The sequence below is a fragment of the Camelus bactrianus genome, chromosome 1 (genome assembly GCF_048773025.1).
Source record: "Camelus bactrianus isolate YW-2024 breed Bactrian camel chromosome 1, ASM4877302v1, whole genome shotgun sequence".
NCBI lineage: Eukaryota > Metazoa > Chordata > Mammalia > Artiodactyla > Camelidae > Camelus > Camelus bactrianus.
The window spans coordinates 63,338,054-63,363,653 of NC_133539.1; the positions used below are offsets into that span (position 1 = coordinate 63,338,054).

Sequence of the window (25,600 nt, forward strand, 5' to 3'; positions counted from 1 at the left end):
AGGTAAACAGATACAGAATCTCACAAGTTGCTTTCTCCCTTAAACTTTCCCAACTCACTTCCATATGCTGCTGGTGGATGCGCTGGTTAAGCCTCTGTGGAGTGCACTTTTGGCAACAGCTATCCAAATTACAAGTGCACATACCCTCTGATGCAGCAATTCCGCTCCTAGGAATTTATCCTTTAAATACCCTGAAGTTTTGAATGTACAATATAATTTACCGCAGTCAGTATTGATTGTAAAAGCAAACAGAAGTGCCCTAGACATCCATCAGCAGGGAGATGATTAAATAGATCGTGAACACCTACAGCTACGGGGGGGAAAATATGCTATAGAACTATTTCTAAGGCATGTTGTTAAGTGAAAAAAAAGCAAGGTACCTAAGCGAGTGTAGAGTGTGCTACCATTTGCGGAAATGGGGGAAATATGCATGCACTTGCTCATGAGTTCACAGAACATTAAACTGAGCGCCAGTTGCCTCTGGGGAGAGCTGGGTAGCTGCAGCAGGAGGTGGAGGCGGTGCTACGTGCTACATACACCCCTTGGTACCTTTTGAATCCTGGAGGATGTGAATGCTCTGACAGTGCAAAAATTAAGCAGCAAACAAGCCCCCGCCTGCCCTTTTCCACACACCTTGCAGGCAGGCTGCAGTGCCACCAGGCTGCCGGGCGACGGACAGACGAGCGCAGGAGTCGCGTCCCTGCAGGAGCCCCCGTCGTACCCTCCGGTTCAGGTCATCCGGGCCCGCGTCTCCTCCAGCAGCTCCTCCCAGGCCTCCTCCATCAACTCCGACCTCGAGGTACGGCTGTGTCCGCCGGCGGGTGCTCGGCGTCCGCCTTCACCCGCACTAGCCGGCGTCCCCGCGGTGGCGGCACCGCTCTCCTCTCACCCGCCCGCGCCGACCTCGCCAACCTCGCCAACCTCGCCACCTCGCGGCCGCTAAGTAGTAAATAAGCTTCTGCCTGAGGACTTCCCCACGCCGTCCGCCCTAAGAAGAGCTTCCCGCGGTCAAATGAGTCAGGGAAACACTGCGCACTGAATCACTTGGCCCAGTCAAGTCTTACAGAAATAAATGCTGAATAACGAACTTTTTAAAAAATTGAAGTGTAGTTGATTTACAATGTGTTAGTTTCAGGTGCACAGCAAAGTGATTCGGTTATACTTATGTATATCATTTTCAGATTCTTTTCCATTATAGCTCATCATAAGATATTGAATATAGTTCCCTACACTCTACAGTAGGACCTTTAATAACAAGCTTTTTAAGAGTCTCCGAGTTTCCCAAACCCATTTGACCATGGAAGCCTTTCTTTCCCCACGAGGAGCACCAGAATTTTTGGATTTGTGAACAAAACACCGCCAATGGGTGTAACTCTCTTCCCCACAGCTGTGGCTCTCAACCCTGTTCAGAAGGAAGCTTCCCTTTGTCTATGACGAGTGAGAACAAAGTGGTGGACGTGGGGTGTCAGCAAGGGGAGGGTCCTTCTTTCGGGTTCTGTGTTCTCCCACTGTTTTTGGTGTTTAAATGCCCTTTTATGAAGTGATTTTAATAGGAGGTAGTATTTGGTGTTGAGGTTTTGGTTTTGGTCTTAATGACTTTTTTTGGCAGTCATCAATCAGCTGTCCTGAGTCTGTCCCGCAAATTTGTTCAACTCATAGTGAACCCTGAAATCCAAAGACTCAGAGCTACACGTCTGTGGGGTGGAGTCAGATCCCTCAGTGTCGGGTCCAGGCCGTGCCCACCTGCCCTAGCCTCGTGCCCCTCCGCTGCTCTCACCCGCAGGCCCACCTCAGCTGTGGACTGTCCCCTCGTCCCCAGGACTCTGGGCCTTTCCCCCTGGGATTTTCTCTGGCCCAGTTTCCATGTGTCAGAATCCAACCCAGATGCCTCCTGCCGTGTGAACTTACCCCCCCCCCCCCGCCAACACACACACAACAGAGGTTAAAGGCTCCTTCCCTTGGTGCCAGGGTATATGCCTCTCTCACATCCCTTCCGTTGTTTGTCAGGTAGCCTGGTGAACGGTAGGGGCCTGTGTCCCCCACCAGACTGTGCACTGGGGCCTGGGCAGCCCTCATCTCGATCTCTCGATCCTGGAGAAAACACAGCTGGTCATTGAGGACTGGGTTTTGAGTGAGGAATTTTGTACCAGACCAAGGACAATTTAGGGTCCGTGTATCCCTGTGTCATTCATTCGCTGTTGTTTATTTCTTGGATCCGGTCTCAGAATGTGTAGGACACTCAAGGCCTGTGGCTTGGCTGCCCGGAGTCAGCAGGCTGGGCAGAGTCTAAGGCTAAAGGGAGTGAGGGAGCCTGACGGCAAAGTGTCTTCATGAGGAGAAGGGACATTTGAGTTGGTGAGATTGGGGTGGGTTGGGGGGCACATTGGAAGCAACACTCACTCTGTGGAAGCCCTCAACTGGGGGAAGGATTGAACAGTGACCTTGAAAAATGTAGCAATTTGTCTTCGTGGCTGGTTTGGGCCATTTCTGTGTTTCACAGCCCTTTTTCCTCCTCTGCTCTATTTTCCTTCTTTTTAGACGTTTATTTTCTTAACTCTATGAATCCAAGGGGACAGGGCCACACTCTCAAATAAGGCAAATGGAAATGAATGCTTTGTACTTGTTAAACAAAGAATGTATTTTTAGAAGCTCAGCTCCCCGACCCAGCCCCGTAACCATACCCCCCACCCCAGCACAGTCCTCCTGCTTTGTTCCCTAAAACATCCGTACACTATACAGGACAGAGCTACCGAGCCCTGAACAGAAATAACTTAGAATCTCACTAAACATAGACACTGACAGGTCAACGGGCCTGCAAAACTCCCAGTAGAGATTGTTTAATGTATGACCAGGCGTCAGTGCTGCTTGTCAGGGATGTGATCCACCAGGCCTTTTGGTAGTCTGTTTTCTTAAAAGTAGTGCATGTTTATTGTAGAAAACTTGAAAAATGTAAAGAAGAAAATTAAAATTAACCCACAAACCTATCAACCAGCGTCTGCCTCAGGGTGGTGGGATTGCACGGGCTTGACAGCCTCCCCAGGTTTTCGGAGCAGGATTCCCCAGAGGTCCAGTTCCCGATGGCTGAAGGGAGCAGGAGGGGGTCTTTTATCTGACATGTGTGACATCACACTTCACCTACCTGTTTGGTCACTCATGCAGCAAACATGTTCTGAGGCAGGGGGATTTGAAAGAAGAAAACATAGGGACATGTGGGCTGGCCCAGGGTGGGAGGTACTTGGTAGACAGGTCACAGTCTGACCGTCGCCTGGCTCCTCCAGACCACAGCTCCCAGGGACTGAAGCCTGCAGTTGGAGGCCAGGCCCCCGGCCATCACCTCCTCTGGTTTGTGATTTCTTTTGCTCCCAGAATTGCACAGTTCAAATGCATCATAACACTGGACTGAAACACCTGGGGCGTCTGTCCCCACTTTCTGGCTACGATGGGCATCTGTGCTCTCGAGTTGTCTGCGTCTGTTGCCAACCAGCTGGGCTCTGCTTGGCCCATAAGGGAACACCTGCATCCTCCCACTGTGGCGGCCTGGGAGCCACTGTGTGTCTGGAGTGGGGAGGGGGAGGCAGGAGCCAGGGGCGTGAGAATGGAGCCAAACACCAGATTGCTGTCTGAAGAGGCTCAGGTCCTTGGCCACTGTGTCCTGCTAATTCTGTGCCTAAGGCTCTTGACAACCAGGACTGCTTGTTCTCTCTCCAAAGCCTGCTTCCAGCACCAGCAGACCAGGACAGATTCCCTTGGTTGTTTGTCCTTCTTAAAGCCAAATTATTCTTTTAAGGTTAAAATTAGTTAATAAAAAGAATATATATATGTATATATACACACACACATCTACACACTGACTCTAAAAGTACTAATTTTATTTTATTTTTTTAATTGAAGTATATTTGATTTACAACGTTATGCAAGTTTCTGATGTATAACATAATGATTCAGTTATACATATGTATCCAGATATACATATACATGTATATATATTCTTTTTCATTATAGGTTATTACAAACTATTGGATATAGTTCTCTGTGCTATACAGTAGGACTTGTTGTTTATCTATTTTATATATAGTAGTTTGTATTTGCTAAGCCAGACTCCCAATTTATCCCTCCCCTCCTTTCGCCTTTGGTGACTGTAAGTTTGTTTTCTGTCTGTGAGTCTGTTTCTGTTTTGTAAGTAAGTTCATTTGTGTCATTTTTTTAGATTCCACATATAAGTAATATCATATGATATTTGTCTTTCTCCATCTGACTGACTTCTCTTAGTATGATAATCTCTAGGTACGTCTGTGTTGCTGTAAATGGCATTATTTCATTCTTTTTTTATGGCTGAGTTGTATGCTATTGTATATATGTATGTATATACCACATCTTCTTTATCCAGTCATCTGTTGATAGATACCTAAGATGCTTCCATATCTTGGCAATTATAAATTGTGCTGCTATTGAACATTGGGGTGCATGTATCTAAAAGTGTTAATTTTAGAAGAAAATATATGTAAGTACAAAGAAAGAGGCCATAGCATTCCAGTAGGTACCAAAGGCCAAAAGTGGAGTTCAGGACATAGATTCTGCCTTGCACAGATCTGTGTGCTTCCTAGGGAAGTGGCAGTGAGAGACAGTACATCTCAAAGTATGTGAGCCATCAGCTGGTTCCCCCCTGGGTGAGGAAAGACTCCCCTGGGCCCCCAAGGGCAACAGGGATGCACAGGAGAGAGAGCACTGACCGGGAGTCGGGTGGACACAGAGGTTTGTCTGGGTCTCGAGGTCCGGCCAGGTGGCCTGGGTCCTGCACTGGAATTCTTGAGTTTCAGTGTCTCCCTCTGTAAATGGAAATCATTAAGACCTGCCCTACCTGTATTACAGAGTGATTATGAGGATCAAACGGGGGTGCTGCCGAGGCTCAGCAAGACTACCAGTGGTGTGAGGTGTAGAGCAGGGGACAATGAGTGGAAAGTGTGCCAGGGCCCCCACGCTGCCCTGAGAGCCGTTGAACCAGTCGATGCCATTCACTTCTCTGGACTTGCTCTGAAAGTGGAGCTAATGAGCTCAGGGAGCTAGCGAGGCTCTGACAAGGTCGGAGTGTGGAAGGGCTGCGATGCAGTAGAACATTCCCACAGATGCTCAGCTTCGGACTGGGCCATCATGAAGGTCCCACTTAGCAAGTGACCCTAAGTGCAGAAGTGTATTGTCGGAGGAGGTAACTGGAGGTTAATTACACTGTCAGTTCTTAGAGGCGGAAAGGCTTCCATCAGGAAGAGAACAGGGTCAACCATCAGCAAAACGGGCTGCTGCATCTGCCTAAATGTCACTCAGAAAATGTCCTCTGGCCTCTTCTACAAGCATGTCCATCACACAGATCCAAGGGAGAGCCTTTTTGCTTCCACCTGGACCAGTGCCAGCGCGCCAGCCTGAGCTCCTGCCTCCATCTCCCCTCCTTTCATTGCTGTCCTACCCAGGATCTTCTTAACACTCCACCAGCCCCACAGCCTCCCTGCTCTCAGGCTTTCTGTGGCTTCTTCCTGATTAACCTTTTACGTCCAGACCCCTTATCCTGACCTCCAGGACTCTTCACTGTCTGGCCCTGGGCCGACTCTCCAGGCTTTTCCCAGCACCTCCAACCGGTTCTCTTCTCTGCATTCCTTTGTTCATCTCTGTCTTCTCCTCCTGCCCTTCAAGGCCCTGGTTAAATCCTGCTTCCTCCAAGAAGCCTTCCCTGCAATCCTGAGTAAGGCTGCTAGACTTAACAGGGGAAAAATACAGGACTGCCCGTGAGGTTGAATTTCAGATAAACATATCTATACTAGAACATACTTTGTTATCTGAAATTCAGATTTCACTAGGTGTCCTGTGTTTTACCTGCAGCCCTGCTCCTGAATCAGACCTGGCATGCCCACTTCCAGCCCTTCCCAGGACTACTTCTTCAGTTCTCTGGAGCAGCATATGAACAACAAAATTTCTTCCCACCAGATCAGGAACATACAGTATTATATGTCAATTATATCTCATGTTTTATTGGGAAAGAAATTAATTTAAAAAGCAGGAACAGGCGCCAAGGTTGCCAAGGCCTTTCCCACAGGTGGGCCTGGGATTTGACCTAAACACAGTGTTTGTATCCCTTGTGACTGGAGTTCAGCGGTGCTTGCTCCCAACCCCTGCTGCCCACCATTTTAATACACATGGCTTCTCCATCTCGGCCCTTTTGTCCCAACCTTGGGATGTCCCTGCAGTGAAATAGTGTCATCTTTATAAAGGAAACCGACCCACTGGGGGTCAGAACTTCTCTCACTGATCCAGTTCACCATGGACCTTGCATACAGCACTTCCCAGCCTGTGTCCCGTTTTCCCATCTCACACTGCATTTTCCCCACAGCTGCCGGGAAGGAAGAGCGAAGTGGGGAGGTTGTTCTGTTAGAAAGAAAGGGTGGGCATTGAAACCGTGCTTGATCCAGAGTAAGTGCTATGGAACTGCTGAATTAACTAAAGAAATAGAAAGGAGGAGATTCAGAAGCACAGGGTGTAATGTTGAAAAGCCTGTGAGGTACTAGGTCAAAAGGAAATCTCCTTAATGAAAGCTAAGACGGAACTGTAGCTGGTGTGTATCTGGCCAGTCTCAAAACTTTATGTTCAGGAGAAACAAAAGAGCTTTATCATCAGTCCTGAGTCCAGTACCATTTCACCTCCCCAATCTTGGGGAAGTCACTTCTCCCCAGACGTAAGGGGAGGGAGTGAATGATGCCTGAGGGCCCATCCAGCTCCCAAGCCTGGGAAGTGACCCTGTTTCCTCAATGGCTGAGACACACCTCAAAGTCTTCAGGAACAAAGGAGAAGTTTCCATGTGCCTGTGGACCGGGGCTACAGGATGCATCTCCGTTCCAAAAGCACAAAAAAGTGTGCCTTTAGAATTGAGGTGTGTTGAAATACTACATGCTGTGGTTCACAGAGGTGATGGAATCATGATCCTAAAGACAATCTAAGGATATTTGGAAATGCTCATGATATGTTGAGGAAAAAGCCATTTGCATTATTTGGGGTGTGTGTGTGTGTGTGTGTGTGTGTGCGTGTGCGTGCGCGCGCGTGTGTGTGTGTGTATCTGTTTCAGAGGACTATTCAATACAGGTAAACAGAGGTTCTCGTTTAAGGATAGAATTATGGGTGATCTTTATTTTTGTTTTCGAGAAAAATTTCTACGCAAAAATGAATACATTTTCTCTTGAAATGGGGAAAAGACTATAAAAATGTTATTTACTTTTACTTTTTGAGGGGATCTAAAGACAGTGTAGTTACAAAGTTTTGGGTTAATTGTACTCCCTAGGCATATTGGTTTAAAAAGTAATTTAAAAAAAGAAATCTCAGCTATTATTTCCACTAGAGGGCACTCTTCTGAAATTTTAGACTTGATGCTGAAGTTTTTGGAAAGGAAGTTTCGAGGTTTCATTTCAAATCCAGTTGGCGGACTTTTTTTTTTTTTAATTGAAGTATAGTCAGTTTACAATGTTGTGTCAGTTTCTGGTGTATAGCATAATGCTTCAGTCACACACACACACACACACATACACACATATTCCTTTTCATATTCTTTTTCATTAAAGGTTACACAAGATATTGTATATAGTTCCCTGTGCTATGCGGTATAAACTTGTTTACCTAACCGAGCAGTTAACACTAGTACATTAGAATTAACTAAAGTGCAGACTTTATTTGGATTTGACCAGTTTTTCCTTTAATGTTCTTATTCTGTTCCAGGATACAATCCAGTATATCACATTGTATTTAGTAATTTTTTTTTCTAACAAAACACTCACTCATTGTGGTAACCACAGATTACCAATTATATTTTAAATGAACATCTATATTTTCTAAAGAAAGGTGAAGATTAGCATTTTTTTCTGTTATCTCTTTTTTTTAATTCCATTACATTTGCAAAGGTTGTTTAACTTTTCCGATCTCTATGTTAGCATCAATATTTTTATCTTTTGCAGTGTGTGTGGAACCATCATCTTTAGTAACTTTGTGTCTTCTCCAATTAATTTTTTTTTCAGTTTATGTTTCCTCCAGCAAGATGGCATTAAAAGATGAATGCTATGGAATTACCACAGTTTGTTAGGTGTAATAATGGCACTGTGCTTAGGAGTTTTTAAAAGTCATCTACGAGATACATACTGAAGTATTTACAGATGAAATTATTTGCTTTAAAATACTTCAGCACATAAAAACTTGGGAGAATTAGAGCAAATGAAAGGATGTGTTCATGGAGAGTCATCAGATTATTCTTTTACTTTTGGATATGGCTGAAGAATCTTACAATTAAGAAGTTAATCAAAAGGAAAAGGCGTGGTATACAGCTGAAGTCAGTGGTGACTGGAGTTGGCCATGTCTAATATGTCCTATTGCGGAAAGGGGGAAAGAGTTCATTGGTGCCCAGCTGGAAGCACGTGACCTGGAGGGGCGGATGGGAGGGGGAGGGAAGAAGGGAAGAACTGGGGAGACAAATGTTGGGCTGCGTTTCAGCTGCCCCCCACCCCATATAATGCCCACCCTCCTGCAGGGCACCACATCCTGCCCGTGGTGGGGGGTGGGGCAGGGAACGCATGTGAGGGGCACTGAGCGAGGACCCAGCTTTGGCACACCTGCCCTGCCCTCCTCGCTTCCAGAGTGGGACCTCTGCCCTTTGCCCCAGGGCTACCAGTTGGCCAGGCACTGAGCTTGGGGCACGGCTCTGCCAGCACAGCCTTGGACACCTCTCTGCTCTGCCCACTCCATCCCCACCTCCAGCTCTGGCCCAGAGTGGCACTTGTGTGGGCTCCAGAGCAGAGCCCCATCTCTGGGCTAGCAGTTATCAATGGACAAATAGAGGTATTCAGTAAAGATTTTACAATTTTAACTCAGATACACAGCTACACACACACACAGCAGACATTTGCTGAGTGCACTCCACACCAGCTGAGTGTACTCCAGGCCCTGAAGGCTCAACGTTGAGTTAAACTGGGGCCCTCAAAAAGCTCAGAAAGACAAAACAAAAGCAAACAAACAGGAGTTGTTCAAAATGAAAATTTAAAAGAATTGAACAGTAGGGGCTTTGTTTTAGTGTGACAATAATGCCAAATCCTGTGTACTGTTCAGATTGGCAGCTATTCAATGTAATAGACATTCACAGAACAGTGTAACAGACACTTGCAGATTCATAGTTCTGTGTCTCTCTCTCTCACACACACACACACACACACACACACACACACGCACGCATCTCCCAGGCACTGCAGGAGGCACTGGAGGAATGGGAGCAGACGGCGATGCCACACTTCAGGAACCTGAGTCAGACATATTTGAGGCTTGGGGTGGAACCAGCCATGCAATAAAGGCTGATTAAAAATGAATCTTGGCTGATAGCACATACCCCTTATTTTCAAGTGAGGGTTTCACTTGCGTCTCTCTTTCTTAGTTTTATGGGTTTGAGCTGACTCATCTCAGCCATGTGGTTAGTAATGGATTTATTATTATTATTATTATTATTATTATGCCTAATAGTAATAATTTCTAATAATAGTAATTTAAAAATCTGTATAGATAATCATTTTTTCAAGGACCTGTAGCCCTTCATAATTATCACAATTATCCCATTGACCATTTAAGTAAATTGTCACCGCTTGTAGCTGCTGCCTTTTTGCTTGCTGAAGTCAGCTGTTCCTTTGCCTCCAGACCAGTGGAGGGACTGCCTCCTGGCTCACTGAGCAGACAGGGGCTGGCGCCAAGCTCTGCTCTGCTCTGTGATGGTGGCAAAATCTATTCAACACTTTTTTTTTTTTAATCTTTCTTTTTATTCTGTAGCAGAAGTATTGGGAAGCCCTAAACCTGGAGCAGGTATGAACAGTCATGCTCTCTCTTTATTCCACACGGGACTTCCTGTGGCTTGATTTCAGTTCCTGTTTCTGTGAGCCCCACTTGGATGGCTGGGCCCATGCCAGATTCCTTTAGGAGAAAAAAAAATGTGAAAATGAAAGGAGAGTCTGAGGGTCAGGGTATTTTCTGGGCTCTCTCAGTTGAGAGTTCTTTCTGTTTGGTCCAATCCATCATGTAGGGACTCAGAGAAGATGTGTAATCCAGGGGAAAAACGTGGCTTGGAACAAAAGTCTCTGAAGAAGCAGAAGAAAGGCAGGTTGCTAATGGTAGTGGTGCCGGGAGTGCCCTCGGCAGTTGAGATCAACACTCCCCCGCGTCGTCATTGTGAGACCTTGGCAGCTGCTGCTCCCTCCATGCTATCCTCGCCTCCACGTGATGAATGAGCACGCTTCACAACAGCCACCTGTGCCTGTCATCTCCAGGACTTTTTTCTACTAAGGGAGTAGATTATCTTTTGCTCAAATTCTCTGAATGCCTGGATTCCAGCAGTGTTTTTATTACTTAAAATGACATTTTAAAACACATTATTCTGGGAGTTCAGAAGGAAGAGACAAAATGTTTTCAAAGGCTTAACCCACTTCCAGGAGTGCACCTGATCAAAGTAGCGGGCTGTTGCTGTTTGCCCGGAGCTGAATTGGTCAGGAGTAGCAAGAATAACTCTTAAGAAGCCATTTTAGGAGCTGAAGCAGTGGTTATGAAATATCAGCTAAGAGTCACCCTAGGAGCTTGTTCAAATGCCAAGCCTTAGGTCCCAACCCATGCATAGGGTCTAGGGTGGGTCCCCGGCATCAACCTTTTTAATGAGGGCCCTCTGGTGAGGTTGGTCGAGAACCGAGAGATCTAGAATGGAGGTCTCAGCTTGAAAACAGAATTCATCCAAAAGTACACTGTCCATGCTCAGAGGACAGAACAGGTCCCCACTCCCACCCTTGGGCATCTGGGCCACAGAGAATGAGGGGCCAGGGAGCTCTTTCACTTGGGAGATCTGATAACGTCCAGAAGGAATCTGCTTAGAGGTGTGTCCCCCCAAGCCTGCAACCACAAACATATGAGAAGTTGGCACTGGGAGTGCCTGGCACAGCCCCAGACAGGTACGTGGGGCTAAGCTGCACCAACCAAATCAGCTTAGTCCCTGGCCTGCAGGGTTACTGGGTCTTTTAAATGTGATGCTTTTCTTGACGACCAAGTAGTAGAACTTAATTCGGTTATTATCAGTAAATCACTAATCAAATTGCGCTTGTTCAAAATAAAACTACAATGTGTGTTTTAAAACTGGCAGCATGTGGGCATTATCTGTTAGTGGCCCAGGGAGCCTCTAAGACCTTGTCCTGGCCCTCTAAGGACTAGACTCTTTGATTCCACTCAGGTTTCAGTGGCTGGTAGAGCATTTTTCTTTGGGTCCATGTCCATGCCTGGCCCTATTTTCTTGCCCAAATAGACTGGCCTGGGCTGACACATCCTTCATGTCCTTTGCTTGTTTCCTGGGCCTTTTGTTACTATCAAATGCAACCTTATGACTCAGAATCATCAGTCATAGAAACTCAGAAATAAGAGATCGTGTTATCTAGTTGCCAATTCAGCCTCCCAATGTACACATGGAGGAATCAAGATCAAAAGAAAAGCAAGCCAGCTAGTGGCAGAAGGAGGGCTTAAGCCTGACGCCCCATTTGCCCCTGTGGCTGGAATCACTAAGGATTCCCTTGCTTTTGGCCCACATGCAAAGTCCTCTCTCATCTGTTAAGAACAACAGGAGGACTTTGCAAACAGCCAATCAATGCTTGTGTGCCCACCTGCCCACTCCTACCCCTGCAAATTTCAATTTCCCATACTTGTCTGACTCAGAGTGATGAAATATTCACTAGCAGTGACAACTCTGAATTAAGTTTTAAGTGTTTGTTTTTGACAAGTCTGCTAACCTCAGAAGGAAACACCGTGTGGGGGCAAGGGCAGACCAGTGCCCTGCCCTACGTGAGAGGACAAGGCAGTACCCAGAGACAGGGCATGGCTGTGTGTCGCTTAGCTGCAAACCAGTGGTACAGACAGTACAAAGAGAGAAGTGGGTGAGAGCTCAGTGGGGGAAGCAATCCTCTTCTTGGAAGAGGAGGAACTTACCTGAGCCCTGAAGAATGGTTTGAGTTTGCCTGGTCTTTTCCAGGAACGAGTTAGGCATGGAGGTAGGAGTTCTCAGGATAATGGGAATATGACTCAGTCTCACTAGAGAAGGACTTGGTGAAAACAAGGGGAAAAAAGAGTGGGAGGGGAAGTAGGTCTGGTCTGTTCAGGGTGGCTGTCCATTAATTCCTTGATTTAAGTTTTACTTGTCCTGTTAGGTCCTAGAAACACAGGCCTGGTTAACCTATCTTTATCTGTTTGTTCATCTGGGCCTGGGCCGTGAGAACCAGGATTGGAGCTCTTGTTGGGGGAATCATAAGAGATGAAAAGGGTCTATTCCATCAAGGTACCTCTTGTATCTTTTCTCCACAGTGGGACCCTGAAGATGTAAACCTTGAAAGGAACAAAGATAACATGCAGATGCTCAGATCCCAGGTGCACAAGTGGTCTGTGAAGCCAGTGGACTTGACCTCTGATGAGTAACACTTTCTGGAGACAGCTCAACAGCTCCGAGCTGTCAAGCATTTGTCAGGATCTGAGCAGGGATCAACCTGCAGTGACACCCATGACTGGAATTTAAGCTTCTGCCGAGGCTGCCCATGAAAATGAGGAACAAGGAGCTGTCACAGAGCTTGGCTGGTCGGCACCATGGCTCAGAATGGAGCTAAGACTTGGGGTCCTCTGGACAGGCCCCAAGTTTGTTCTGAAGATTAGAAGTTCACAAACCACTCTTGCTTTGAGATACAATCTAAAGGACTTTGGACCTTCTTTTCCCTTTCCCTTTAGATTCGCCTGTACTCTGACTATCTGCTAGGTGCCAGGAACGAGTTCATCAAACAAACAGCTGATATGTTTGGATCTCCATAAAGCTCTATTCTGCCAGAACTGACTAAGCCTAGGAGAGGACTGGGCCAATGTTCTGGGGGTCTGGGATGCGATCACAGGTACTGATGGGAACTGACTCCTGCCCTCCAGTCACCCACTTGAGTTTTCTGCTGGAAGTTAGGAGAGGACTGTTTGATGAACCAGGTGTTTGCAAGATCATTGGTATTGCAAGGGCAAGCAAAGCAAATTGCTCTAGGTACCAGGACTTGCTCCAACCTGGCAAGGTGTGTGCTGGGGCAGGGTTTGCAGGTGAAGGGGACTATCTGCTTCAGGAGGTACCTGAAAGCACACAAAGGGTAAGAGGCATGATGGGAGGTGTTCAATTTAAGCACTGAAATCCCATTTCAGGATTTTTTTGGAGCGAGGGTGGGGGGAACACCTGAATGAATAAATCCTGATTGAGTGAACTAAAGTATCTCACCATGGAGCACAGAGATATGTCTGAATCCCAGCACAGCCACAGAAGCCTGCCATGAGAGGATCTGGGGGAAATGTCAAGAAACACAGTCCTGTTCCTGGCTGTCCCCTAGCAGCCTGTGTGACTCAGCTGCAGCTGCCCAATTGCTCCTAAGGGGTAGTTCAAGTTGCAGCAGCATGAAAGGGGTGCCTCACGGAAGCAGGTTGGTTTCACAGGTCTCTGCAGGGATTCCAATCCCCAGTGTGACCTCTGAACTAGAAGTGAACTTAAAGCCACCCTATTTACCCAACTGCTTTGGACCGTGCTTGTCTTGTAATAGAGTTTGCTAAAGTCAGTTTTGCTCTGTGATCTTAATCACCAAAGCTGTACTTTGAGGGAAGATGAAACTTTGAATTGAGGTGCAGGGGTTGGGAGAGTGTTCTGGCAGAGGAAACCACACAGGATTAGAAGCAGGGAAGAGAGGAATCTAGCCAAGGAAAGAGGAATCTGATGTGACCAGAATGGGTGTAGGGAGTGGGTGAAGGGGCTGAAAAGGAACCTGGGAGCTGGTACTTAATTCTGTGGGTGACTGGTAGCTATTGCAAGATCCCAGAGTAGGAAAATGGCATGCCTTAGAGAGACCACAGCTGACTGGTGAGTTTTACATCCCTATGGCCACAACTTTTCAGGAAGCAGAAATGTAGTCAAGGATACAGTACAGACTTGGGGAACGTGTTTCATCTGATTGGTAACAGCAGGGCAGGAAGAGGGCTCATCTTGGGAAACGCAGAAGGCGTGGTAGTAGGATGACATCCCTGGAGTTCGCCTTTAGCACATTCCCCTCTCTCCCAAGGGGAGGCTGGCTCATGCTCTGTGGGGCACCCGAAACTGGTTGGCTCCTGATAGAAATGGCCATTCACTCAAGAACATCAAATGATCTTGCTGACTTTGAGCAGCACAAACTACTTGAGCTCCAGATGTTGACCATTTCTCTGGACCCCATCGTCCCAGCCTCTTCCTTCACAAACTAGTATTTAGTGTTGTCCAAGCTTGTCTCAAAATTGAATCCCAAGTCTCTTCATCCAGAGTGAACCTTTAAACTGAGCAATTTTGGAAGCAAAGTGTGGCCTCATTGTTCAATGGGAATCTGCCTGTTATGCAAAGCTCTGGAACTCTGGGGCCTTCATGAAGAGGTGCCAATCAAAATGCCTTTCTCCTAGCAGGCATCCTTCTAGCTGCCTTGGGCCTCCATTGCAGCTTCATCCCTCACTGTTAGTCTGACTAGGAGGATAATGGGAGTTACTTGTCCTGAAGACTCACTGAACAGTGCAAGACGCTGCCTACACTGGGGAGAAGCTGGGGAACAAATTGTGTGATCATCTGCCCAATCACCTGGAGATGAAAGATGGTGTAACAGTTGCACCTACTGTCTGCATGGCTTGGAGCTTGTTACCCAACCTTTGCGAACTCATGGGTAAACTGAGAATAACACCTACTTAGAAAGCTCGTTGTGAAGATTAAGTAAATGAACATATATGAATGCAAAACACTATGTGACTCAAAGTAGACATTAAAGAGGGATTAGTTTCCTTCCTCCCTACAATTCCTGGCTACATATGCCCTGAAAACCAGTTAGTGACCAAGAATCAGATCCACAGATGGAAGGAGCTTCAGAGGACTGAATCCCCTTGACTACAACCCCAGTAAGTGATTATCCAACCAACCAAGTAGTTTAAACTACTCCAAAAAAAAAAAAAAAAAAAAAGAAAGAAAGAAAGAAAGAAAGAGAAAGAAAAAGAAGAAAAGGATTTCACCCATTTTAATCTCCCAAAGAAGCCTGGGTGATTTAGGGAGAGCTCTATCACTAAGATTTTCTTAAAATCCTCTGTAGATCCTGAAGAACCAATCCCTGTATCTCCCCCAGTACTTCCGTATGATGAAGAGATTTGTGAGCCAAACTCATATTGTGTTTGTTACAATGGGGTAAGAGCTCCTCCAGAGCAAGGAGAGGAACTGGGCCAAGGAGCACGGCTGGACTCCAGTTTCGAGGTCTGATTCAGTTTGATCCTTGTCAAGTCATTTCCCTTTCTCATCACATTTTCCTCATCTGTAAAATGAAAGGACTGGTTTCTTTTCTTTTTTTCCTTTTATGAATGTGTCAGTGAATTTTTATTTCCTACATAAGACTGGCATCTTCATAAACTCTCAAGAAAGAAACATTATAATATTATTTCAGATACACTTTAAACATAGGTTTCATTGTATAATATATACTTCTCTCTCTTTGGATTTTATTATCCATTTACAATAAAATTCTCCTTCTGTGAAGAACCCAGGCTTTGCTGTAATATGACAAGATCACAGCATTTGACATTTAAAATTTTTGCAGTTTCCTTCCAGTACTGAAAATCAAAAAATACGATATATGACTATTTTTTATGGTGACAGAAAAAGAATTCTGTATCAATCATTAAGAAAAAGAAGAGAGATGTCTTAGGCGTGTTTCAAGACTAATTTTGCAACATTTCCAAGATTCTCTCCACTTCTTTTTCTGTCCCTTCTTGATCATCCTCCTCTACATCTTCCAACTGTGAGGGTTCTACTCTCTTCCACTTTTGTTTTTTTTCTGACGTTCAAGTCAATACTTTGGCAGAGAAGGCTCTGCCTTGAAGAACAAGAGATTTGGTGCCATGGTGACTAAAATCTCTTAAAGATGTTTACCAGTCCTGTCCGGTATTATTCCAAAAGTTATCATCAGGTGAGAGGGACAATCTTAGACAAGACAGAACTTCAAGGAATGGTGCTAAATCAAGTGACTTAGAGCACATCTGATTTGCTTTTACTTTACCTAACTCTGAAAGCCAAACGAGGCGCTGGGCATCCAGGACCGCTTCTTTTGGACCGGACACTTCATTCAACAGCGTATTAACTTCAAGTGTCTCAGTTAATCTGGAGAACTCAGCATACCCACCCAATTCCATTATAAAATTCCCACTCGCTGTTGGTATCGGTGGCAGAGGGCAGCGCTCTCCTCTTCCTGGTCCTCGGAGTCTTCAGCTCTGATTGCAGCAGGGCTTAGTCCCTGTCGGGGGTCAGGGGCGCTCCCCCAGTCCTCACCCTCCACTGGGCTCCTCACGACCGTCCTGGTGGGGCAGTAAGTGGTCTCCTCAAGCTGCAGCGGGGAAGGAGGCCTCTGTTCGCACTGGCAGAATTGAATCCCGGCTCCTACTGGCTATCTCTCCGGGGGAAAAGCCGCCAAACCGCAGCAGCTTGCCATTCACTAAAACCATTGCCTGGGGACTTCCGGGAAGGGAGGAAATGCGCGGCTTGGTGCGTTCGCACTGCGCAGCCTCCGACTCCGCGAGTCCCGCGCCGCCGCCGCCGCCGCCGCCGCCGCCGCCGCCGCCGCCGCCGCCGCCGCCGCCGCCGCCGCCGCCGCCGCCGCCGCCGCCGCGCGCGCGCGGGTCCCGGCCCCGCCGCCCCGCCGCCTTCGCGCCCAGGCCTCGAGGGAACTGCCGAGGGCGGCTCCTAGTATGCGTTTGACACCAATGGTTTTTTAAGGTGATAATTATAAGATTATTTTACCGTTCCTGTTGTATTTGAGTTCGTTCAGCATCCTTTGTGGTGTACTGTAAAGCATTCTCTTCTTTGTTTTAAAACTTATTTAAAATGTTTTTTTTAAATATAGTGCAGTTACACTTTTTTTTTTAAAGTGAACAGATTGTAACAAGGTTTATGAAGGAAAGCAGCAGTGTCCTGCTTTCACGCATTTTTTTTTTTTTTTGAGGCCACCGGCTTTAACTGTTTTTGTTTGTTCTAGGAATTTTCTCCTTTAGGTTTGATTTCAAATATGCTTTCCAGCTGTACTTTTCAAAGATTATACTTTTTTTTTCCTTAGCTAGATTATCTGCAACTTGCATTAAGTAGACTAATGAGACAGCACAGCTAGGACTGGGCAACTGGTGTATTAAGAACTGTTTGTGAAAACTGTATTTGCATCCTTCGAGTTGCTATGGAATCCGTGCCAGGGCACCTTCGAACGCCGCTGTTCCTGAGCTAGCTTTCAACTTCTGAGTCCAGCCCCCGCCAGCTGATGTCTGCTTTCAGGGTAATTGGAGAGGCCCACTCCCCTGGTCTGAACTTGACCTTGACTTTCATCAGGGTGTCCTAGTACTTGGAGCGTCTCCAGTGCAAGTCTGTGGGATTTTCTAAACCGGCAGCTGGAACAAGGGGTCTCCTCCAGTGCAGCCATTGCAGTCTTTCCCAAAGCAGCCTGATCACGTATGAAAAGAGCTATCCCATAGGGCTTTCCTTCTAACCAGCAATGCACTTTGGAATAAGTATGTCCTAAAGCTCTGTGGGTGATATCTATTCAAATAGATCTGGGCAGGGCCTGGGAATCTTTAACAAGCTCAGTTGATTTCTGAGAACACTGCGCTAAGGAAATTACTTTTAAAGCTGATCTATTTGTATGAGATGTTCTCATAAAACTATTTACAGTAGCACACACAAACACACACAACATGATAAGGACCCAAAACTCTACTTGTTGGGAAAGATTAAACATTATACTTTTATGAAGAAATACTATTTTGCCATTAAACCTAAAAGATCATAGACCCAGAGACTGAAGAACAGAATGGAATTACCTGGAAATTATCTAGTTGGTGCCTGAATGGCTTGCTTATTCTCACAACATGAATTGCCAGTTCTAATTTTGTAAGAAAAATCTGCGAGAGACAATGTTAAGTAACAAAAGTAGAATACAAGAGAGTGTGTGCCACTGTTAGGAATTGTATTTAAAACATTGTTTACTAATATCAGATGAGTCTTAAAAGTCATGATGAGATTTCCTGTGTAGTAAAGGGATTATGTTGGTTCTTGTAGTAGTGGTTTCTTGACTGTGGAAGCAGTTAAATACATTCCCCAATTTAAAAAGATCTCCCCCTGAATTCCCTTTCCTTACAGGTTTGCAGTATAAATCTCTGGTTCCAAGAGAAACCCCTTGGCTCAAGCGGCTGTAGTTCCAGTTCATTGCCAGTCACATTCCCCAAGACCAAAGAAAGGTAAAGGGAGACCAAATAGCAACGACTCCCAAACCAGGGGAAATAGGCAGGACCGAGCCCCTGAGAAGACATGACATCCAAGTTGCTATTTAAAAGCAAGGCAGGAAAATTAAAAGGAAAGAATTTTTTTTAAAGAGTTCTTAGTATGAGTAAGAAAAAAGGCATATATATATAAGTAACTCTGTCAGGGATATATTTATCAATATTATGCTTTTTAATAGTTTTTGGTGCTTTATAAACTTTTTCAATTGATATATCTATTATATAATCAGACAAAATAAGCTTAAGAAATTTTATAAAGAAAAGATTATAAATACATACATGTTTCCCTCAAATAACATTCACATAAACATTAGAAAGGGGAAGTTTGTAACTATACTGTGTATTGTGCATGGATTTTTCATCTTGCTCTCTGTGTGTATGTAGAAATTATATTTCCTTTATACTTTTCAGTATTTTATACCTTGTCTGTAATGAGTATTTCTTTCTTAGGTAAAAACAAAGTGACCCACCATAATAATAATTGATCAGCAAGGACCTCAGTAGTTGCTAAAAGCATGTGAAAGATTATTGGGAATAAGATATTAACAGAGCGTCAAAATACCAATGACAAAAATTGAATTAACAAGCTAGGAAGAAAAAAAAAGGGAAATTTTTGGAGCCAGTCTGAGGACTATAATCCAGGAAACAGACTCTCAGAAAGTTCTGAGAATGTTCTACCTGTTAGAAGTCAAAGGCACAGTCATATACATTTTCAAGACAAATGATCGTACATCAGAATGACATACTGATATTTTACGTAAAGGTCACCAAGGTTACACAGTCCAGGTAAGCACGTACAAAGCAAGCCGCAAGTCACCATGACCCCGACAGCGTTGCGGAAGAATGCTGTTCTTTGAAAAAGTTACATTACTAGCGTCAGAAGAAAGAGGAAAAAAAAAGATCTTTACAGTTGAGCAGGCACTCCCATCTTTGAGAGGTTCTGGTTAATGTGTAATGCAGATGCACACAGGGAGGGAAGGAGAGGCCCAAATGGACACAGAGAGAGAATTTTATGTTTAAATTTTCTTATCCTGCCTTAAAATACAAATTTTATTTCATCACACCCACAAATCACTTTGTTGATTACAAATGGAAATGGATGTCTTTACAATGGTGAACTCTGGATGTCACCATGAGGGGAGTACGAGGCTATCACCTTGGCCAAGTCATCAAAGTCTTGTGACGGGACAAACTGACATCGTGTGCCTCCTGTTGTGATATCCTGATCAGGATATGACATCATCTGTGAAATACTCTTGCTGGATATTTTAGTTGGGAATCTATTTTTGAGGAAATAATCAGACAAATCCAAATTGTGGGACATTCTGTAGAACAACTACCTTGGATTTTTTTAAAATGTCAATGTTGTGAAAAAGAAAAAACTAAAGGACTGGAGAACTGTACTGGTAAGAACGGCCTAAAGGGAGGTGAGGGAAGCTATCTGGGATTATTGGGACAATTGAGGATGTTAGAATATGTACAGTGTATTAGCTAACATTATCATTTCATTTTCTTGAGAGTGATAATAGTATTATGTTTGTATAGGAGAACACCCTATTCTTAGGGTATATACGCCAACTATTTAGGAGAGAATCATCATGATTTGGCAACTTTAAAATGATCGGACAGGGAAAAACAGTTTATATTTTTCAGGTATATACGTATATGGAGAGAAAGAAATAAAACAAATGTGACGAGATGGGAACAACAGATGAATCCAGGTGAAGAATATAAGCATATTCATTATATTATTCTTGCAACTTTTCTGTAGGTTTGACGTTTTTCAGAGGAAAAGTTGAGAGAGAAAGTACAGGAGTGAAGACTCACAGTCAGCTTTACCAAGAGGTGGGTCTCCATCACCCTTGCCTGGAGAGGACCCTGAAATCCGGGGGCTTTGTGAAAGGAAACAGCTGGATTGCTAGGGACTGTTTTTCAAGCCGCTTCCCTGAGCAGCTGGCTTGTGAGCCGGCTAATTGTGGGCCGATGTCAGGCCACAAAGGGTGGACAGATTCCAGGTTGTCTGGTACTGAGAGAAAAATAGGCCCTCTATCTTAGACAGCCCTGATAAGGCGCCTCCATGGATATGAGTAATGGTCAGACCCAGGGGATGAACCGTGGCTGAGAAAGCTGGACAATGGAGAGCCGGGAGCACCGTGACAAGGAAATTCTTCCCCTGAATTGCCTTTTCCTATTGAGATAAGATAGTCCTCAATAAAGCGCCAGGCTCAGAAGTGCTGCCACCAGTCCCAGTGGGAGCGGCCGGCACTCAGCCCTGAGCTGCAGCACGTGAGTGCCTGGTGCTGTCAGCACCTGGGTGGTGTCTCAAGGACTTAGTCTGCCCTGTCGCATAAGGGGCAAGGTCAGTGAACTCAGGCCCAGATGACCTGGTAGCCGGTCCTGATCCCACCACTCAGCAGCTCTGAGACTGATCCTGTTATTCTCGTTCACAAAACAGATGTTTAGTTCCCTCCTACCTGACTTACTGATGGGCTGCGAAAACTGAAAACATCCCACGAAAGGGTTCTTCAACTCCCAAAGGCCATCGAGATTTCAGTTTTTATCATTACTTCCTAGGCAAGAAGAAATTCATTTTGTAGCTTTCCCTCTTTCCAGGCCCAACTCAACCTGGATGTCTTTGAGGCCCTGAGTACATTTCTGTTACGAGGTTGTATGAGTAAAACCCCTCAACCTTCTGAGGAGATAGGATGGAGATGTTTTGAGATGCTCCACTTTCTCCTGAACAGCCAGAGGGTGGCTGAGGATGTTCCCCCTTTGATATATCCTAGCCGGAAAATAGATCCCCGCAAGCAAGCGGTGACTTACCCACGCTGTCCCGAGTCAGTGAGTCAGTGCTCCGGCTGAGTGAGCTGCCAGAGTGCTGCGAGGAAGGGGAATCAGGGCCTTGACTCAGTCCGGGATGTCTGTCTTGGCGTCTCAGGGGTGGTAGAGCAGAGCCGACAGAGTGGAAAGGGAGCAGTGCCTTTGGCTGGTCTTCAGAAGGAGAGGATTGAGCTAGTGGGTATGTGCTACAGAGCAGGAGTGTAACTCCGTGCAAGGGAGAACTTTCCTTTGGCCCTGTCCCAGCTGCAGTGATTGCAGGGGGTTCCCTGGTACTAAAGTTATTCCACACAGCTCCATCACCCCTCCCCTAAGCTGTTTTGGGGAAGACATACCATTGACCACAGTTGGATCAGATGATGTTCCAGGGCTCTTCCAGCCTTAAGAATCTGAGCTCCTTTTGTCTAGCAGTGACTCTAGATTAACCCATCTGCTTCCTAGTCATGTGACCTTGGACATGTTTATTTGCTTTTTGATCCTTAGTTTCCTCAGATGTAAAATTAGATTATTAACACCTACCCTACTTATCTCACAGGGGTGTTACAAGCATGAGCACAGATAAGAAATGATGCCTGGAGAAACTGAAACATTCTCCCCTGTCTCTCAGTCCTCTGCCCACAGTTCCTGGGTGACCAGGTGAGTGCCTGGATCCCATGGGTCAGAGCAAAGGTCACAAGTTCTCAAGGGGTCAGCACTAAATCAGATTTCACTGGCCATCCTCTGTCCCTAGTTTGCCCTTTGCCCTTTCTGGCTTCTTCATCTGTCTTTACACGCCTGTCTTCCTTTGCCTTATGCTCATTCTACTAGCGCTTACTGAGAGTTACTATGTCCCTGACACTCTGCTGGGCCAGAGAGCTTGGAAATAACACTGGTCCTGCCAGCGTTTCTTGCTTGGTGGGAGGAGAACACAAGGGAGGGAAAAGGTTGGCTGTGCTCTGGGGGAGGTTGGTGCTGGGGCTCACAGGGTGCAGGCCTTTGGGGACAGGGAGGCTGGGGAGGGCAGGTTGGACAGGGGAAGTCTTCACCAAGAATAAGAGGTTTGAGCCTGACTTTAAGCAGATAATTTTCCAAGTAAAGAAAGCAAGGGGGCGGCTTAAACAAAGAGCTCGTGGATGTGAGTCCTGGGCCATGTGTTCTTGGCTTCTCTGTCCCCGTGCTGAACCAGCTCCTTCCCTCTGGTTGGCTCCCACAGGCAGCTTCCTTCTAAGCAGAAGGATTTGGAAACTGGGAATAGTTCCTGGAAACACTGCTGCCTCGTGGTTGGGGGCTGTGAAATATTACTACGAATAAAGGCAGTAATTCTCAGTGCTGTGTGCCAGGATCAACTGGGGTTAGTTTAGGGTTTTGTTTTAAATTCACATTTCCGGGCCCCATCCTTCATGTCCTTTCATTCAGTAAATCTGGGATGGGACCCCTGAAGTTGGTGTGGTTGGCTTTCACAAAATTGAAAGTAGAAATATCGTCCCATCTTTGTTTTTCTAGTTCCTCACTAAAGATTGCACTTGCTTTATTGCCGGAAGCTCAGTATCCCCCAGTCAAGAGTCCCACCTAGCTTCAATTTTCTGGGAACCCTAAAAGCTTGGAAGTTCCAAAAAGGGAAGGAGCTGTGGTAGGATTAGGTGGGATGAGTCCGGCCTCTGTTTCCAGAGGGGAGAGGGTGGATGGTGAGCAGTCCACTGCTTATCTTCCTGGCGTCTCACTTTCCTCATCTGTGAAATGGGAATAAAAACAGTTCCCACCTCATCAGATAGTAGTGAAGGCTAAAAGAACACAGAGAACACATGAGCACGTAGTAAGCGCCCAGGAAACAATGGCTATTGTTATAGAGGCAGCAAGGCCTGCCCGGGAGTTAGGGGTGTGGGCTCTGGAGCCAGACAGCCTGGTTCACAGCCTGCCAGCTACTCTCCCTATAAGCTCTGTGCCTCAGTTTCCTTTTCTGTACAAAAGAGGTGACAATAACTCCCTCACAGCACTGTTATTAAATGAATGAATAGATGGATGCTGGGCAAACCACACCAAAGAAATACTAGCATGTATCAGGACTTCTGCTGTGACCTCTTGCTGCCTGGTAGTGTCACTGTTAGAATCTGGTCCTACCCCCTCCCCATCCTCAGCTGGTGCCCACCGGTGCACCCAGCAGCTTTTCTGGTCCAGCGCTGGCCCTGGGAGAAAGGGCCATTGCCTACCTCCTTTCCTAACCATATCCAGGGGAGACATGGTCTCCTAATACAGCAGTTCACCGACGTAGCCTCCTCCCAGGTCACCAGCTGGCCCGCGATGCTGAGTCAGACCCACTTCCAGCCCCACCATCTGGTGGAGCCAGAATCTCCTCTCCCACCTTCTTCCCAGTAGAGATCCACACTAGGGTTCAAGCTTACTTTTACTTTGGGGCCTAAAGCATCTGAGTACATCCCTTACCCCAGGGAGGCCTCTCTTTTAAAGGAAGCTACCAGGGTAAGCCATGGGGTCCCCATACCCCACTTTGTTCAGAAGGCTGTCTGTCTTCTGTTGCACTAAGCAGTTGGCCCTCATTAGAGAGTTAGCCAGGAGATTACCAGGTGCCAACACATACCCATCTGGTGGCACCACTGCTAGGGTTTCTAAAGCACTTTTTTGCTTGTTAGAGAAGAGAGGAGAAATCCCACACATCTAATCTCTGCTTGGAAAACACATTATATGTAAATTAGAAAAAAAAAAACCCACGCATTATTCTAACATGCAGCGAGTATAGAATCACTAAAGTAAGAAGACGGAGACTTGTGGTTATTAAAACTCACCTGTGCCAGTAGGAGGGAGGCTGTGGGCTTATTCCTTGGAGGCTGCCATGCCTCAGAACATTTTGATCCTACAATATCGGAGCTAAACCTGTCCCTAGAGATCAGCTGGCTCAATGAGTCCCAAACTCAGTGTGCAGCAGAATCACTGGGGTGGTCTGCCTATTATACAGATTCTCAAGTCTTGCTGATTCTGGAGGAGTGGAGAGGAATCCCAAATCCTAGTGAGATGCCACAGGAAGGGACCCTTGAGGAGGGTGCAGGCAAAGCAGGTTGCCCACACAGTGATCCCTAAGCAGGGGGTTATGAGAGGCAAAGGGCTTCTCAGGGAGGCTCAGACAGGAGGGACTTGTCATCAGTGCAGTTCTCAAAGTCAGAGCTCACATCTCTTGCCAAATAACACACCCCCTATCTGCCTATGGAGGCAAATTTCCAGTGGAAGAAAATGTATGACCCAGGTGAGAATCCCAATATCAGAACCCTCCGTGGGAGCGGAGGTGAACCCTTGGGAATGCAAGGCGGGAACACAATTGCTACTAGTGGTCAGCGAGGAAAGCCTTGGGCTCCGATGACCTCATGGCTCTTTTCTGTCGCCGGTGACTGGACACACCCTTCCCCTCTGCCCACCTCCACCCACAGGCATATCAGACAGATGACCACATGAGCACAGGGGAAAAGTGTTCCCCATCGATAACACACATTCTCACGTGCCCCTGCTGCCACCGCCTCATCTCTCAAATGCCCCGAGACATCGGGCTACGCAAGCCAGGGTGAAGTCAGCGGGAGCGCTCTCTCCCTGGAGGCTCAGGAAGTTTGGAGAAGTTGTATAAAGGCAAAAGCCTGATGGTGCCTTGAATTTTTTGTGTGAAACCTTTAGCTCTGACAGCTCAAGTCACATCTGCCCCCTGGCTCCCTGTGCCAGTTTTTGTTTTTCTGAGGAGCACTCATTGTAAGAGGTAAAAGAATATTTTACCCTATTTCCCCGGAGGGGTCAGCAAGGCAGCCTGTCCAGCCATGGAGCAGGCAATTGCTGAAACAAACTAGGCTCAGATGCTGTGGACTCCAAAGCCCACCCCTCCGAAGGCATCTCTCCCCTGCTCTCTGCATTCCAGCAGTGACCCCAGGGTGTGTCTCCTTACCCCCTGAGAATGCAGTTAGTGATAGAGAACTCAAATCAAAGGGCCAGAGCCTCCTGGTATCGCCATTCCCATCAACATGCCAGAGGATCACCCAAAAATGTCCTTTTCCCACCCTGTCAAGCTCTCAAACCTCTGACCGCTCCCCAAGCTTCCCCGGCCTCCTCCTTGGCTAAATATTTGGGAGCTGAAACAATAGCCTTACTGGAGCACTGGGGGGCAGTTACTGGAAAGTCATGTGATTATCCGAATTGCACCAATTTGTCAAAGACCATTTTCCTTTCACTCAGCACCTCCCCCATGATAAGATAGGGTCCCCAGAGCACAATAATCCTTTCCTGAGATACAATGTAGAGGCTCCTGGGAAAAGAAACAAAAGGGAGGCTAATTTTGGCTTTTCTGGGACTAAAGAAAAGCCGGCAGGCAGGCCCCATCCAGCTCAAGGAA

General features: G+C 46.3%; 1 protein-coding gene across 7 annotated transcripts in view; it reads left to right on the forward strand.

Annotated features, from left to right (window-relative positions):
* The window catches only part of TMEM44 (transmembrane protein 44), a 34,876-nt gene extending 15,408 nt beyond the window's left edge, over nt 1-19,468 (forward strand). For 2 of the 7 annotated variants that reach the window (XM_010959285.3, XM_045519815.2), the window contains exons 9-10: nt 641-799; nt 12,388-13,607. In XM_010959285.3, the coding sequence (XP_010957587.1) occupies nt 641-799; nt 12,388-12,498 (270 nt within the window). In that variant the 3' untranslated portion in view covers nt 12,499-13,607. Of the gene's footprint in view, nt 1-640; nt 4,454-10,081; nt 12,357-12,387; nt 13,608-18,265; nt 18,364-18,855 lie in introns of those variants that run through there. The other 5 variants (XM_010959283.3, XM_045519813.2, XM_074365662.1 and 2 more) reach the window with 4 other exon arrangements.
* The last annotated feature ends 6,132 nt before the right edge of the window (nt 19,469-25,600 follow it).